The following is a 17,500-nucleotide window of genomic DNA, read 5'->3' as shown; positions in this document are numbered from 1 at the left end:
TCTTAAAGAAAATACAGCTTTAAAAAAATCAATTAAAGACCCATAAAAGTAATATTTCAAAACGGAGTTTCACATTAGATTCCATTTAAAGCTTTTGCTTTGCAGTGTAACAGCAACAATGTTGTTAAAAGTCAGTCAAAGTCCTATAAAAGAAAAAAATGAAAGGCATTCATGTTCTTCCCCCTGTACATCCTATACACCGACAACAAACAACCATCACAGGCTTGCATAAACAAAAAGACGACGGTAAATGAGGAAAACAAGCAAACATAAAAACACACACACAGACATTTTTTTGGCAAAGCAGGAATAAAAGTGACAAGAAGCATAATTTGTGATTTGATCCTTATCTTGTTTTTGTTTTTTTTCGTCTCTCAACATTGTCCCATTGATTGGCTCTGATTGTCCTTCACGGTCACATGATGCCATTCTGGTTGCCATGGAGACCTCAAGTGCATCAGCTGGGCAGCGCGGCAGACAATGTCGCTGCAAATGTTTCTCGGAGGCCGTCACAGCAACGCTGGATGAACACGAGCGGACAACAAGAGGAACTCTATCGAATAGCTCGGTGATTGCAGGGGTCCCGGATTCAGATTTGATTGAACGTCTTTCATAATAATTGTTTTCTTCTAATGTGGTGAAGCGTAAACTCACAGGTGCTTTGGTATGTTTCTTTTTGCTGCCAGATAAATATCTACATTTTATATAGGAATTCAGGCTAAAATAGATAAAGAAGAACTAGATTCTTTTAGGATCAGACAACCGCCTTTTTTCCAGTACTTGTTTTCTTAAAAAAAAAATTTAAAAAGAAGCTCCCAATAGGAAACACCCATTCAAAACCTGCCAGAATAAAACAAAATGAAAACATGGACACATGTAAAAAGAGCTTTTTTGTGATCTCCTTATAAAAAACAACATTTCCCAGATACCCTTTCTACATATTCACCCTTTGCCTAAAGCACGGGTTACAACCACAAAGTCCAAACCTCCGATCCTGTTCAGTGCATTGAGAGAGAAGGAAACGTAACCCGACCTCCTACCTCTGCTGTAGAGACCCCGCCCACCCACACACCCTAAAAAATGTAAATAAAATAATCTTCTCTGCAAAAGAAAACAGCCAGAAACGAGAACAAATATAATATGTATACTATTTACATCAGGTTATTCTACACGTAATGCTGTACAAAGCGCACGCGCTCGCCCACGCACACGTCTGCACGCACACCGGCATGCACGCACAGTTCAAACAACTACCTGTACATGTGTCTCCGCACCCGGATAGGAGGATACGAGAGAGAGAGGTATTGATGTGTATGGCTTGATAGGAGCAAAAAACAAAAAACAAAAAAACAAAAAAACAAAAAAAAGAAACATTGTGTTTCAGCCGGGAGGACTGAAAACTGCGCGTTAAGTACTGGATTGATTAATATTCAGAGTGTCAGAGACAAAAAACCACCGTGTGTCATGACGTCGACATCTTTGCTTGATGAGCGCAGGCGCACACGTGCATAACCGCACACACACACACACACACACACACACACACACACACACACACACACACACAGTACAAACACACACACACACACACACACACGCACACACACGCTAAAGCACTATTTACTTAGAGCTCATTAAATGCCAAACAGGGTCATCGCAGCCTCTCCGCAAACACACATTCACGCATTTAAACACACAGTCCAAACTACAGTGTTTGTTGGTCCTGTTGGGGAGCTCCATCTCGTAGTCAGACTACCAGTATAAGACCATTAAAACCATCCAAACCAGTGTGGTTTACAGCAAGTCTCTCCTCCTCGTACGGCCTCTCAGTCAGTCTTTTGTTCCAGAAAGCGCCCCCCCCACCACCACCTCCTCCTCCACCCAGCTACTACACTCCAAAGTGCTCGTGTTCTTCGTTTCTGTACTTTTCTTGCAGTAATCTCGTCGCAGTTTTGACACACAGCCACGGGGAAGGCTGAAGACGCTTGTCGCGACAAAGGAGCCTCAGTCCACATCTGCTCCAGAGGTTAAATCCGACATGGATCAGACTTTTTTTTTCCTCAGAACAAACCGAACTCCTTTAAGTGCCAGTGTTGCCCTTTGGCTTTATCCAGCGGGCGAGCTCCTTCTCTCACAAGGGAAGAATCAGAGCCAAAGTTCTTTGTCTTGATTTGCCCCCTGCTCTCTTCTGAAGCGCCGTCTCAGAAGCAGTCAGCTCCAGGGATCAGGTCATTGTTTGGATTTCCCCTTTAGCCCGATGCTGCTAGGACACAATGACCATGCCGTCGGCGCTGATCAGCTGACCCGTGGTCGGCTCGTAGGTCCCGGCCAGGTAGAAGAGGTCGTTCACCGCGCCGCCCGGATTGCGCTCGCGCATCAGGTGGTCGTACTCGGCCTTGCTGACCACCTGGCAGCGATGGGAGATGGTCTGCACGTCATTCTCGTCCTCGTGGCTCGACTGATACAAGGCATTCTGGGAGAGAGACGACAGGAAGAACGGTTGATAAACAATCTGAATTTATGAGCGCTTTCTCAAGAAAAGTGGTAAGCGGAAAGTTTTTGTTTGGCAGAATCTTCGGCGCTGTTCTGTGTCGGTTTTCTCCTGAAGGAGATTAAGTTTCTGCAAGTGGTGATCTTTTATGTTTGCTCACGGCAGATGTTGCTGCTCTTGCTAAATATTCAGCTTTTTCTCTGTTTCTTCCAAACAAACCACTCCTGGAGTTGCCAGAAGTGCAAAATGCATGACTTCCTGTGCAGCAGAGATGTTTCCTGGGAACGACCCGAGTGTTTAAAACTGCTAATGTTCACAGTTTTATGAACCACGTGCAGGTTCAATCATTCACATCAGATGGGAACCGGGAATAAAGAGAAGCAAAGTGGTAATATATTTATATGAAAATGTCACAGACTTGATACTTTGACCGTTCCCGTTTTAGAAATTCTACTTGCTGTCCCTGGGTCTTTTACCTTGCCGTCGCGGTGCCGCTTCCCCAAGCGCGTCTCCTCCGGGTGGTAGAACCACTTGACCCTGACCACCATGCTGGAGCTCCACGACTCCCAGAGGCTCTCCACTCTCCCCACGTAGGGCAGCTGGGGCCGGCCAGGTGACAGGAACACAGCGCAGTCCCCGACACGCACCATCTCCTTGCCCCGCAGGATGGCCTTGTAGAAAAGCTTGCGGGCTTTACCCTTCAGACCTCTCCTCTGTCAAGGAAATAGCACTTTCAGTTTGATTTATTCAGAGTGGAGAGTTTATTTCACCGACAGACTCATTTCAGACATTAATTTCAGTTTATGTTTCCTTTGCTTATCCCAGTCTACAACAATAAAGTAAGATTTAATATGTTTTTTCAATCCAAAACACTGCTTCTCTCCAATAAATATGTCGGGTTAACTCCGTGTTTTCAGTGAGGAACACTTTTTAGGGATGATTTTCAGCCCTTCTGTGATAGAGTAGGTTTACAGTCACACCAACAATCCACTCCTCACTGTTAGAGCAGTAATATTCAATCTAGTTTACAAGTTGTGATCCCATCGACCATAAACTGAGTAACACACCGGGCCTTTTCTCTTCAGGCTCCTCAGTTGTGGAAACAAGAACTTATCAGAGGAGGTTTATTGATTTCACTGTTTTAATTTTTTTTTTATTGTATTTTAGCACAATATTTTATTAACTGTTGATTATTGTGTTTCCAAATGTATGTAAAGTGCTTTCGGATATGTTTTCGAAAAGCACTATATAAATAAAGATATTTTATCTAATTATTACTTATTATATATTTTTATTAATAGCAGTGTCAGTGGTAGTATTGTTATTATCCTTATTGTTGTTGTTGTTGTTTTTGTCATTATTATTACCATTATAAGTAGTAGTGGTGTTGTTGTGGTTATTATTATCGTTTCTTTTGATCCGTTTGGTTCTGCTTCTTTTAAAGCTGCACACCTCTGTCGACCACCTCGTCATGTTTCCAGAACACCACACAGCTGAATGAAAGCTGAGACTTTCAGCGGCTGCTCAAAACTGTTTTGTTCCGTTATCTCAGGATTGTGACTTAATCGCGATAACAAATTCAGAGATCAACGACACCGAGTTTGATTGCCAATATGTACAAAGTCTGAGGCCGAACAAGCAACGCCAAAGAGAGGTCATATTTGATCGTTACTTGTACTGGATGTAATCAAGGCATGACACAGCAGAAACTGCTGCAACAATCAGTTGAACAAACGCAGATAATACAGAGTGATTTGGAGGAAACGGGTCAACATAAAGGTATTTTGTTATGAGAATAAACAGCTGCTCTGAAGTTCTGCTGTACAAACGCAGAACAGTTACCAAAACCGAGGTGTCCTACCTGCGTGGGGTTGCCGGACCATTTCCAGAGCTGGCGTCCCGGCAGCAGGGGAGCCACGTTGGCCAGAGGCTCAGGTGAAGACATCCTCTGCTTCTTAGCGGCCGCCGGGTCCTTGGAGGAAGGTTTCAGCTGCTGGCACACAGGACTGCTCTGGCTCTGATGGTGGTTGTTATGAACGCCTTCTTTCCTCTTCAGCTGGGTCTTGGCCGTGCTGCTGTTCGCCATAATACTTCCTTTTGACATGTACTCCTTCCTGTCTTCTCTGTCCGCCCTGACCTTTGACCCCGCAATGCCCATACCGGCTTTGGCTGCGTAGCCGTGACCCGGCGCCGAAGAGGAGGGAGAGGAGTTGGAGGCGGCGGGGTCGGGGCTCAGGAGGTCGGAGTTCATGCCCTGCCGGTGTTTGTGCTTGTCCTGCTGGAGCAGTGCACGGCGCAGCAGCACGGCGGAGGACTCTTCATCGGACGAGTAGGAGGAGTCGTTGTCCGAGGAGCAGACGGATGAAGAGGAGATGGAGCCGGAGGAAGACGAAGAGGAGGAAGAGGAGGAGAAGCAGATGGAGAGACGGGACAGGAAACGACCGCCGCGATGGGACGTGACGCCTGTGCTTCTTCGTCGTGCTTCAGCGTCTTGACCGTCGTCCTCATCATCCTCATCCAGCTCAGAGTAGGAGCTGGGGCAGTCGCTCGGGTAGTCCAAACTGTAATCCCCGCCTTGAACTCCAAGACCAGCTGGGAGGAGATCTTTTCTCACAGGTGGAGCTCCCTTCAGAAGGGCCTCAGACCGGGTCCCGTCTCTTTCCCCTCCTCCCTTCTTGCTGTCTTTCACCAGCAGTGAAGGTTGGATGTATCGCAGCGGCGCCCCTGTGGAGGCGTGGCTCTTACCTTCTCTCCCTCCGGTCCCTCCGAGTCGAAGCAAAGCTTTGCCATTCTTTGTTTTAGGAGATGTCACTCCTTCATGGTCAAGTTTCACGAGGAAGTGCTTCCTGTCCCGTTCACTCACTGGCTTCCTGCTCCCCGCTGCCGTAGCCATGCCGACAGATGAGGAGCACGAAGAGGACGAGGAGTCCCGGTGCGCCGTCGAAGCTGCCGCGGTAACCGGTCGCCCGGTGCCACGGTTTCCACCGCTTCCAAAGGTGGAGTAGCCGTTGGCGATGCTGCTGAATGAGTCGACTTCAAAGGGAGAGCCGAAGATGCCTTTGATGGCAGTCGGCGGTACCAGAGAGTGGGAGGTGGGCCGATGAAAGAACCCCAAGTCTCGCTCTCGAATCCTCTTCTGGGTCTTACGGGACGTCCCGTTGAAGAGGAAGAAGTCGACCGGCGGTCTCTTCCTCGGCATGGACCAGTGCAACAAGGAAGTGCTGCCTTTTGTTACAGTGTCTGTCGTCGGTGTGCTGGTAGTCTTAGGCACTGAGTGGATCTTCTTCGGTCTGCCAACTGAAAACAAAGCCGGAAACACAATGGAGTTATAATCAATGTGAAATGACAGGTTCGTTCAGACCAAACTGTGATTAACTGTGGAACTGACAGCTTCAGTGAAATCTAATATCTTTATCTCTTTGATCTTCACCTGGCTAGGTAAGTTTCGACATATCCATTACACAAACTGCAACCGACCTGATGAACCTGTCTCTCCCCACCTTTATTGTCCCAATGAGTTTGATTTACACGTATGTTGCTTAACTTTACAAAGCCCACCGATAACACGTCATAAAATCATGATTAATGAGGCTGTGGAGGATAAACGAGGCAACAAACAAAGAGTCTTAATTTATGAGTCGTTCTTGCTCTCCTCTGACTTGGAGGCATCTGATAATTGGAAGACAATGGGAAGTGAAAATGGGGGCCTTGTTTTGGGAATGTGGTGCGGGCTGTGGGCCCATGTGTCTGGATCCAGGAAAGTACTGTATGTACTAGTTAGAACGCTACAGACAACTAATATTGGTGTCCCGGTGATGTTCAGTCCCGGTGTCTTCATCAAACAGTCTTTCTTACACGTTTTAAACTAAAGAATGATTACAAAATATTTTCCACATGGGCTTGTGGGCCGTGTTGTTGTTGGGAGTGACAAAACATTAAATACAAGGAGAGAGGAAGTCTCCTTGTGTCCTCTGCTCCCTCACCGGGTCTTTTCTCCTGAGGCCTCCCTCCTGGCTCCTCATTGGCTGGTTTCTCTGCGTGTGTGTCTGTCTTCTCCTGGGTGGAGCTTCGTCGACCTCGCCGACCGGGAGAGATCAGAAGAGCTGGAGACGGTTCGGCACCTGAAGAGGAAAGTTGCCTTCGTTTAATTAATTAATTTCTTTTCTTTCAACGTTCTCCTCCCGTCACTCTTCACGAAGCCAGACTCACAGTGGATTTGGTACCCCGGTGGCAGAAGTCTAATGTTTACGAGGGAGATCCTTCCTCTGTCTCCATCATCAAACTCCACCATCACACTGCCCTCCTTCTCCTCCTCCCCTGGACCTCCTAATGCACCACACAGGATGGTTGAAAATGAGTTGAAGGAAAAGCAGGAGTTTCTGTGCGAGTGAGGCGTTCGGTGCGTCTGGCTCACCTCGGTGGACGTTTCCAGGGTAAAGGCAGCGAGAGCGCTCGCTCCAGTAGGCACACACCCGCGTCCCCGCAGTCAAGATGGCCTCGGTCTGGGGCCGCACATCCAACACCTAGAAAAACAAATCCCAACTTTTCAGTTAAAGGCAGCATAACCACCAAAACTGCCAAATGTAAAAGAGGCTATGGGGCTTCACTCACTGCCTCCTGTAGTAGCTGCTCCAGCGAGTAGATCCTGGGGCGATTCCCTCGTTCCCCTTCGATGACAACACTGAATCTAGGACGGGAAAAACGAGGGAAATGAACGAGAGACAAAACGGTAATTTTACAACCGTTTTTTACCGTTAAAATTCAATGTTGTCTTTTGAAAACAGGGTTTCGTCGTGAGCTTCCTCTATTTTTTTTACTGGCAGATGTGTTGGCTGCCTCCTCTGTGTGTCTTGGCTTTGTAGTCGTCTAGACTTCTTGTTTGTCAAGATTCTCACAGCTGCCAGGCATTTAAGTAGCGCTAAGCTACATTTTCAATTCTTGTAAATCAGACACTGTAGTTGCAAAAATATCTTTTTAGGACTGAACTCATTGTTTTCCCAGGAAAAGTCACCCAGATTGTAATACGGCAGATAATAACAATGACTGAAACAGCCTGAGAATCGGTCACGTAGGATAGGAGATCTGCTGCGTGAAATAGCCTCTCAGATAGGTGGACAATCTCGCTACTGTTTTTGTGTGTATGTGGTTAAACAGGAAAGCTGAGTCCTTACATGTCAGGCAGGTCCAGTGTTTGGACGCAGGCGGCGTACAGCAGCTCATCCTCCTTGGAGATCAGGATCTTCAGCCCGTCTACCAGCATCTCTTTACTCAGCACACAGTTTGGCAGCGCTGAGGACGGGGGGGCGACGCAGAAAGATGGATGGAGAAGATTAAGTGTGAGATATACATAATTTGTGAGTGTGTTGAATAATTGCTATGTGAAGTGAGGAGGAGGAGGGACGAAGAGGCAGAGAAAGAAGTGGGCCTGCATGTGTGAAAAAAATCCAACATGCTTTTGCGTGTGCGTGTGTGTGTGTGTGTGTGTAACAATAAATGACACTGTTCATGCCTACCAGGTACTCTGCAAGGCATGTTGGGAGGAAGGTGGATCAAAGTCTTTGCCTTCATCTCCTCTTCCTCCTCCTCCTCCTCTTCATCCTCATCCTCTTCCTCCTCCTCTTCCTCCTCCTCCTCCTCCTCCTCTTCTTCCTCCTCCTCCTCCTCCTCTTCTCCCTCGGAGAAGCTGCTCTCCTCATCCAAGCGAAAGCCGTCATCAGCAGCGAAGCTCTGCAGGAGCCGGCTCACAGCGTGGCCCTTCTCCTGAGCAGGAAACAGGATGTGACATCAGCGGGCAAAGAGCAGGATGTGATATCACTTCACTATATGCACACATTAATCAGCAATAAACAGGACCTGCAGATGACTGAATCAAGTCTGTTCCAGTCTGATGTGATGCAGCGAACACATCAGTGAGAAGCAACAGCAAGCACCGACGGTAATGTGATACTTCAATTAAGCCTGTAGGATTTTTTTTTTTTTTCTCGCTTTTACTGAAAGATCAGAGGTCACTAATAACGGCAGCCTCTGAACTGGCAGGACTTCTGCTGATTGCTGAAGGACACGTCACGTCAGGTGGACGTTCTCACTTTCAGACGCACACAAACACGCAGCAGATATTACCCATCTGCAGACCGGTTTAGGCTGGTCTATCCGAAGATGACAGATGACTGATGATGGAAAGTCAGCTCGCCCAACAGGTTTCTGCTTGTATTTAGGCTTTCCAGAGAACAGACCATGATATTCAATGCTAGACAGATAGTGTGTTTGTGTGTGTGTGTGTGTGTGTGTGTGTGTGTGTGTGTGTGTGTGTGTAGTCTCTTGGAGTTTTCCACATCAGGAGACCATATATTTTAATGACAGAAGTTTCATCACCAGAGGGCATTGGGTCATTATTTTCTTTTAGTGTTGGTGGTGTGTGTTATACATGTGTGTGTGTGTGTGTGTGTGTGTGTGTGTGTGTGTGTGTGTGTGTGTGTGTGTGTGTGTGTGTGTGTGTGTGTGTGTGCAAGCATGCATTGGGTGTGTGTAGTGTGTTAGGGCCAATGAGTATATTTATATTATTATATGTGTGGTTTGGAGTTGTGTGTTCTTTTGGATGTTCCCTTGTGATGACTCAAATGCTGAGGCAACCTCGGGGCATTTCACATCCCAGTGAATGTGGGTGTCTCGCTAACGGCTGCTCGCACACATAAAGCAGGCCGGTGGTGTGCTAGCACAGCCAGCACGCACACAAACATACACCTCAAACAAGAGTAAATTATATATTTGACAAAGTGACTGATTTACACCTCATGTAAAGCGTCTCCACATAAGGGAGCAGAGGTTATGGTCGGTGTTAATCTACAGGATTTTCAAACTTCCTGGCAGGGTGTGGCTCACGTCAACAAGCGAGGAGTGAACATGAGTACGAGAGCTTTTCCAGATTCCTCCACACTTCTCAGACTCCCTCTCAGCAGATGGCCAAAGGGAGTAACCTTCTCTGAGTCAACTTTCCTCTTTCACTCACAGTTTTAGTCAGTCACTGTCTCAACCTGAGTCCTGCTACTGTTGGGTATGTTACACAAACAAAAAAACCCTCTCTTTGCACATTAACTATCTTCAACGGTAATGTAATTACCTTTCCCACACCTTTTTGACAGCAGTAATTTATGGTGATACTCATCATATAACCTTTATGTCACACCTCTAAAAGTGGCAATTGTATCTCTCCTTTCCCTTCGCAAGCACTTCTGTGTGAATGTTCAGGGGAAAAAATAGCTGCGAAGCTCATAGACTCTGTCTCCCTCAAATGGATGCTGAACATTGGAAGTTTACACCGCTTTCTTTACATGATATGAACTCCAAATATTGTCAATGTTTTCTCTAACTACGGCTCCTATTAGCAGAATATGTGTTATGCATTTATTTTCAACCGACAAGTACAACTAATAAACACGATCGACAAGTATGTAACTGTATACAGGAGACTGTATAGAGTTTCAGTAATGTCAAGGGGGACAGAAATATTGTATTTCAGTGTCATCTTTTTGCCCTGATCATTTACACAGAAATGCATAGAGGAGTTAAAAGCAAGATGCTAATGTAGGTGTATTGTCAAGTTGATAGAGCAATGTCATAAACCACTGGAGAGCTATTTACTTGTCCTAGTTAACACTGGTGATGTCTCACCTTTCCTCGAAGGCCCTGTCCTGCAGAGGTCTTCCTCTCATCATCTTTACTGATCCTCTTTCCTTCTGTCAGAGCTCTGCGGTTTCCGTGGTTGTCCACGAAGCTGGAGCCCACCAGCGACACACCCCAGCTGGGTAGAGATGCTCTGTTGGACCCTGGGTGGTCTGGACGTCCCCTCTCTGTGCTGGCGAGGCTCGGCCTCCTGGGCGCTCTCCTCTGGTCTGTACTGGGCAAGCTCCCCATGCCTGAGGACGAAGAGGGGATAATTACAGCTAAAAAGCGAAATACGGCGATATCAGATGAGAATGGAAACTGTGAGAAAGGAACAATTTTATAAATGCAGATAGAAAATAAAAAGAGAGCGAGAAGAGAGTGGGATATGAAATGTGACAAATGCTACTGAGCTTTAACTGAACGAGAGACGGAGCAAAATGCAAAGTAACCATTCAGCTATCAAAGCACTCCGAGTAAAAATACTGAAGAAAAAAGAAACAAACAAACAAACAAACAAACAAACAAACAAACAAACAAACAAAAACAAAGAAGGCTTTAAAAACTTGTATAAAGAGCTCACCAGTTCCGTGTCTCTTACTCCTGGCTCTCTGGTTTGTTTGGATCTTGGAGGAGTGCGATGAAAAAGTTCGAGCAAGGTTCGCAGGAGCTTCCTTAGAGGATGAGCTCATCTTCATGTCACCTGCTCCATCCTCGCTGTCGTAGCTGCCGTCTTCCTCCTCTGTGAAATCACACCATCGATGACGATCCGTCAGAACGCTCTCACATGTAAACACTGTTAACAGCCAAGTTTCACTTGACGTGATGTATTGACAGCAAGCTTTCAAGATTCCTTTCCATCTATTGAACATTTCACAATTCTGAAGCTAAACACACACAATCATAAACACAAAGTAAGAAACATTTCTCAGAGGGATTATGAAATGGGACATTTTGTCACATTTGAACTCCAGAGAGGGGAACCTGCTTTAATGACGACACAATAATGTGCAGCTTGTTACTTAACTGCAATGGCAAATGTTGACATACATGCACATATGGAGCGCTGCACACACACGCACGCACGCACGCACGCACACACACACACACACACACACACACAGATTGTTATTGGCAGCTGCGTGTTGCTGACTGTGGGGGTCGTGTCGGGTGTCGACACATCTCTGACACACTTGTCACTTACACGGCATTCTCGTCAACACTTTGCTCGGACACACACACACACGTGTACGCACACGCATACACACACACACACACACACACACAAGACCACTAATTCTCCGTGCCACCAGGGTCACAGGGTCAATTAAATTGTTTTCCTGAAGTTTTGATAGTTTCACATAAGACCTTTCTCTTCTGTAAAAAAGTTAAAAGTCAGGATGGGTGTCATTGTGTCTCTGCAACTCAGGGCCTCCAAGGAGAGCATTTTCACGAGGTCAGAAAAGGTGAGGAAGAGAGGGGAAGACGGGGGTGTGACATTCTGAGCGGGCTCACGTTACCGTATGCCGGTAAGGGCAGAGGTAGCTGCGTTGCATGCCTGTGGCAAGTCGTTAACGGTTTTAACAGTGTGACAGACGAGCTGGGAAGTAAGAGGAGGCCCCTGATGACGGCAGACATCTCTCTCTCTCTCTCTCTCTCTCTCTCTCTCTCTCTCTCTCTCTTGCACATACAAACACACCCAGAAGCACTCTCATAGCGAAATCTCACAATGTCTGGTCGATGCTCTTCAACACGTCAGCCACATTAGCACTAGTTGACTCCTGTGTAACTGCCTATGAACTCTACCAGGCTTAGATCACAGAGGCTTTGTAGTTGTGTGACAAACTTTGTTTTTTAGTGGCCAAAAAAGGCCAAAGAACTCTTTTGATTGCACATATAATTTATGGTCAATTCATCGACTGCAGGATCTTTGTTTGGATAACTGTCAGGAGGACACACCAAGTTTAAATATTAAGAAAAACCTGTACAGTAACTCACCATCCTCCGACCTCTCGCTGTCACTCTTGTCCTCCCTTACTTCATGTTTCTCAGAGGCCCGACTGTCCTTGTGGTGAGCTCTGTTTGGATTGATGCCCATTAGCACTTTGGGCTTTCGACCCCTCTTCCTCTTCTGACTGGCTGCCGGCTCCTGCTGCAGGTCTGATAGAGCAACAGTAAGAGGAGCGTTAAGTTTTGGGGTGCTACTTAACAAACAACAAGTGTATGTATATATATTGTCCCTCTATCCCCACCTTTTCCTTCTTGTCGGCAGTGACTCTTGGAAGTGTCCTCCGTGCTGCAGTGCAGCATACCTGCTGACGGCGCACCACGCTGGGCTGCAGCCTTCTGCTTCAGCTGGGTCACACGCCTGGCCAGCCTGGAGCTCAGCGCGCTGGGCCGACCTCTGTGCTTACAACGAGCTTTAATCTGGAGACAGCGAGCGGAACAACTATTTATTGACTTATTTCTTTCTGCTAATTGTAACATCCAGGAGAAGAAAAAAAAAAACAGTAGCAGCAGGAAGTGGCTGTCAGAGTGTGTGTGGATGAACCGGGAGAGACCGCAGAGCGACTGACCTGTGCCGCGCTGAAGCTGTTGAAGTTGTGATTGGACATTGAATTCCTGGCTTTATCCTCCAGTATATTCAGCCCGGTCCTGGAAACCGTAAAAACACAGCAGTGGCACACTTAAACGAGAACTTATCATACATAAAACAGATCAGAGAATCCACCTGATATCCTCTGTAACTCTGCCTCTCTGCTCTTTCCTTTCTAGTTTCACTCATTGTTTCGCTCTCTTCTTTTCTGTCTCATAACTTTGATGAGGTAAAAGACAGGCTCCGTCGACCGTCTGCGCAGTTTGACAGCAAACAGAACTATTCAGCGGCCGTGCGAATACGAAACTGAATCATCACATAAAAGGGTAAGAATTATCTGGTGTGAAGAAGACTATAGAGAAGAGAGAGACAGAGGGAGGAGGGGCAGGAGGAGGATGGTTGAGGGGGAAGGGAAAGAGACAGAGAGGGAGATGAAGCAGTCTCAGGGGAGTCTGTCCGTTGACCGGAGCTTCAGGGCTCAATCGATAAACACTAACCTCGATTGAACACTACTCCTCCCTTCCTCTCTCTCTCTCTCTCTCTCTCTCTCTTTCTCTGTCCTTCCTTCATTGCTTGAATGCTCTCTCACACCACAGGCAGCCAGCACACACACACACACACACACACACACACACACACACACACACACACACACACACACACACACACACACACACACACACACACACACACTGATAGCAGCTGGTGTCTGAGGCAGGTGAATCCTATATTCCCAGAGAGGGAAGGTTTGGATCTCAGCATCTCTGCTCCCAGGAGAGGAGAGAAGAGGAGAGGAGAGGAGAGGAGAGGAGAGGAGAGGAGAGGAGAGGAGAGGAGAGGAGTCTGTAAAGCATTCCCACTTCTGTCTGTTGCATCCCCCCCTCCTGACCACAAACCTCTGACTTTGAGTTTTAAATCCACAAAATCTACCTCTGGTCATGACGAGCATGTAAACTAAAGCATATTACAACAAAGCAGGTATCTAAATACTTCATACTTTTGGGCTACTGAGCCTCAGTTCAGATGAAAAGGAATCTTAAAGCTACAGATACAGTGATTGTTAAGACAAAAGGTGCTTCCAAACCTTCTCCTTTCAAGAAGACAATGCGCCTGTGCATTACTGTTTAATACAGATGAACTCGACTGGTTTGCTAAAAACACATTTGCAATGAACTGGGATGACGACTAGGTTTTTGGACTCCCAAATAGCGTTAAAAATCGCCTCTACCCACACATTACTGATGCAGTGAATGTCGAGGGTGCATACGGGAATTTATACTTTCAGAACCTGACCATCATTTCACGCAGCGACTGGCCAGCTGAGCAGACATAAGGAGGGTTTAAACACCAATGTAAAAACCCTGACTGATAAAGTTACACCACTGCAGCCACTTCTTCAAATTAAAAGCCCTCATATAAAATTAAAAGCCCTCTAGCATTTCATAAACGGTTCAGCAATATACTAGGTCTCGTTTTTCACACAACTACTCCCTTCACTTTTCATTTACAACCAACAGCAACAACATGACTACCTTCAGGGAGAGAAAACCGTTTTTGTTTCTTATTTGAAAGACAAGAGCTTTACCTCTTTTTATTATGCCGGTCTTTTCACCTTGTGTTCAAGTGTGACTTTTCAGAGAAAGTATAAACACTTAGAATGTCTGGCCAAATGAAGGATGTTGCAGCAGCCCACTTGTGCCGATGGTTTAGGAATAAAATGCTCAAGTGTCCATATACTTTTGGCCATTTAACGCTCATCTATGATTGAAGGGAAAGAGTCTGTTGAGTTCGGTAGGTTACCATTCCTCTTCATCTCTCACTCTTTTCTATTTTACTTCACCCTCTCAACTCTCATGAAAAGATGAAAGAGTGAACAAATGACACATTGCTTGTTAATAACAACAGAGATGCTGCTCAGGCACGTCGCAACCGGCTCTACTAATTAAACAAGTATAGTGCGTATGTGTGTGGTGCACCTGCATGTATGACTAAAGGCTTTCATTGTCATTTTCATTAGTGCTTTCTAATCATGGTAACCGTGACAAACCTGGAGTTTCTCTAATCATTTTATCAAGGCGAGAGGTGCACATGCTAACAGAGGTGGGGCACCATGAGAAAACACATTTATCATTAGGAGTGTCGAACGCTGGTCATGTGTGAGTGTGTGTGTTTGTGCAGGAAATGTGTGTCAGCCTGAAAGTTTGCATGTCTAAGGTGTTAAATAATGTGTGGTTGGGTGTTGCAGCTGGTGGGGGTGGTGTTGAGTCATTTATCACTGTAATAACTGCACATCAGGACTTTGTCCAGCTGTATTAATATATGCTGCAGGTTCACATGGAATCAGGACATAATCAATACAAGTGATAAATATGATTAAAAGTGATTAATGGTGATTAATGAAGCTCTCATCTCCATTACCTTCTCTCATTAAAAATCACACCCAGCTCACAGGTCCCATCACATCACCCACTCGGTGTGTATGTGTGTGTGTGTGTGTGTGTGTGTGTGTGTGTGTGTGTGTGTGTGTGTGTGTGTGTGTGTGTGCGCGCAGCTCCTTCCAGTGCCCAATCAAGCAAATCATCAGCTATAGAGCATGCGAATCAATTCAGCTGAAGAAGAACTTCTTGAAAATCAACCGTGCCTTTCAGTAAAAACACAAACAGAAATCAGGATGAATGAGCGGGGCTTGCCAATCACACTGATTATACTGACGCAATATCAGAGGACTGACCTGAGTCTTTTGGAGCTCTCGACAGCAGCTGGGCCGGGGGTGGACTTGCGCTTGCGGGGGCGGCCGGGCCCCCGGCGGGCAGGGCTACGAGACGTCTCCTCTTTCCTGCGGGGAGGAAGACAAGAAGAGGAGGAGGAGGAAGAGGATGGCGAGAGAACGAGATTAAAGACGTAGTCAGGACAGCGGGAAAAAAAATCAGGAAGGAGCTTGTATCGGCTACAGGTCAAACTGCATTAAGTATGAGCAGGCAGCAAGTCCTGATAAATCAGGAGGATGCAGCATGAAAGCAGAATTGTGAATGTTGGAATGCACAATTCAATCGAGACAAAAAGGTGTGTGTGTGTGTGTGTGTGTGTGTGTGTGTGTGTGTGTGTGTGTGTGTGTGTGTGTGTGTGTGTGTGTGTGTGTGTGTGTTGTTTGTGCTCACTGGTGGTCGTGTTTCCTCTGTAGTTTGGCCAGTTCTCTCTGTTTCTCTTTGTAGCGGCGCTGTAGCTCAGCCAGCTGGACACGCATGGCCAGCTCCTCCCCTCCCATCGTCTCCATGGAGCCCTTCACTGGGCACACCTGACACACACACACACACACACACACACACACACACACACACACACACACACACACACACACACAAAGCAGAGGAATTTAAATGCCAAACACAAACTTCAGTTCAACAGTCATTGGATATGCATCCAGCTTGTGTTTGGCCAGCTTGTTGATTACTTTCTGTAACCAAACGCTCCCATGTTTGATCCCTAAAGCAGCTCATTTTTGTTAACAGCTTCTACTCTTAGAGGCAGATTTTTAGGGGACATTTCTCCGTGGTAAAATATTTGCAAACATCATGTCACAAATAACTGACATCAACAGATTACAAAGCTAATAGCAGTTGTTATTAAATCGACCGTGGATTCGTTTAAATTAATTTCTAATTAAATTTGAAAATCAAATAGCATCAAAAATACAAAACTGGCGGTTTCCAGCCTTTTTCTGGAAGTTTGTGGAACTTTAAGAGAATAAATATATTGATCCACAGCAAGCGCCTGAGTCACCTTTACTTCAATATATAAAAAAAAAAAAAAGTTACTTCAGCACAAACCTGCCAGATTCAATCGCATAAAAATATGATTATTTAACTGAAAAGCTTCAGATTTGATTCAGTGGTGCATCCTACTTCAGCGCCTTCTCAAAATGCACTTTCTGTCATTTCTCGTGTTCATTATATTTATTGTGCCTTTGTTTTACTGTTCGGCTTATCCTATTTTGATTTATTGCTTTCTATGTCTGTTTATATTTTCTGTTATATTCCCTATAATGTTTTCTATGATGTTATTTATGAGCTCTGTTGCACATAACTAAGCATAACTACTGTTTTATAAAGGGCTACACAGATACAGTTGTTATCATTATACTCTTAAATTGATGGTCTAGTTATCAGTTGCATCACTGATGATGACCAATGGGCATTTTCTGCAGATTTCTTAGTTGTTATTCTGCTTTGAATGAATTTATTAGATATAGTCCTAACATGTAAAGAGTGTACACACCAGACAGTCTCCTCTCTGAACCATGTTTGGGTATTATTTATGTTTGTAGAAAACAAACCAGGCGTGAGTCCATTGTTCAACACCTCAACGAGCCACATTTTAGCACGACTGATATATGACTGCATGCATAAACACAAAATATTTCAAATCACTTAATCCTCACCGGCTCGTGCCGGGGCGTCCAGCTGCACTTCCTGCGCAGGTTGAGCCTCTTCCTGATTGGACACTGCTGGTCGGCCCCCACGTCCACAGCCCCTCCCCCCATCTCCAGGGCACGGGCGGCCGCCAGCGTTGCCAGACTGTGGAGGTCAAAGGTCAGCATGTCCTCACCTGCACGGAGACGAATTGTTTCAATTTAGATTGGTACATCACACCGCGGCTGACGCGGTGTTATAAAACATGCTGTGAGCCGAGCGGATTTATTTGTGGAGCGATGAAACTGTGCCTTGAAAAGTGGTGATATTTATGATATTAGCTGT

At 45.9% G+C, this 17,500-nt stretch overlaps 1 protein-coding gene across 3 annotated transcripts in view; it reads right to left on the bottom strand.

Annotated features, from left to right (window-relative positions):
- The window catches only part of bahcc1b (BAH domain and coiled-coil containing 1b), a 66,203-nt gene that overhangs the window by 239 nt on the left and 48,464 nt on the right, over nt 1–17,500 (bottom strand). For 2 of the 3 annotated variants that reach the window (XM_069155921.1, XM_069155920.1), the window contains exons 12-28: nt 17,185–17,351; nt 15,905–16,041; nt 15,478–15,582; nt 12,727–12,805; nt 12,403–12,577; nt 12,149–12,310; nt 10,734–10,946; nt 10,160–10,404; nt 8,005–8,251; nt 7,663–7,780; nt 7,103–7,178; nt 6,906–7,014; nt 6,701–6,817; nt 6,475–6,612; nt 4,353–5,788; nt 2,968–3,204; nt 1–2,473 (exon numbers count right to left, since the gene is read on the bottom strand). The exon at nt 1–2,473 is cut by the window's left edge and continues 239 nt beyond it. In XM_069155921.1, the coding sequence (XP_069012022.1) occupies nt 2,264–2,473; nt 2,968–3,204; nt 4,353–5,788; nt 6,475–6,612; nt 6,701–6,817; nt 6,906–7,014; nt 7,103–7,178; nt 7,663–7,780; nt 8,005–8,251; nt 10,160–10,404; nt 10,734–10,946; nt 12,149–12,310; nt 12,403–12,577; nt 12,727–12,805; nt 15,478–15,582; nt 15,905–16,041; nt 17,185–17,351 (3,971 nt within the window). In that variant the 3' untranslated portion in view covers nt 1–2,263. The remainder of the gene's footprint in view (nt 2,474–2,967; nt 3,205–4,352; nt 5,789–6,474; nt 6,613–6,700; nt 6,818–6,905; nt 7,015–7,102; nt 7,179–7,662; nt 7,781–8,004; nt 8,252–10,159; nt 10,405–10,733; nt 10,947–12,148; nt 12,311–12,402; nt 12,578–12,726; nt 12,806–15,477; nt 15,583–15,904; nt 16,042–17,184; nt 17,352–17,500) is intronic. The other variant, XM_069155922.1, reaches the window with a different exon arrangement.

This window comes from Embiotoca jacksoni, unplaced genomic scaffold (genome assembly GCF_022577435.1).
Source record: "Embiotoca jacksoni isolate LCO1_2020_lvr unplaced genomic scaffold, fEmbJac1.0.p SCAF_20, whole genome shotgun sequence".
Lineage (NCBI taxonomy): Eukaryota > Metazoa > Chordata > Actinopteri > Embiotocidae > Embiotoca > Embiotoca jacksoni.
This window is presented reverse-complemented; position numbering and strand designations above follow the sequence as displayed.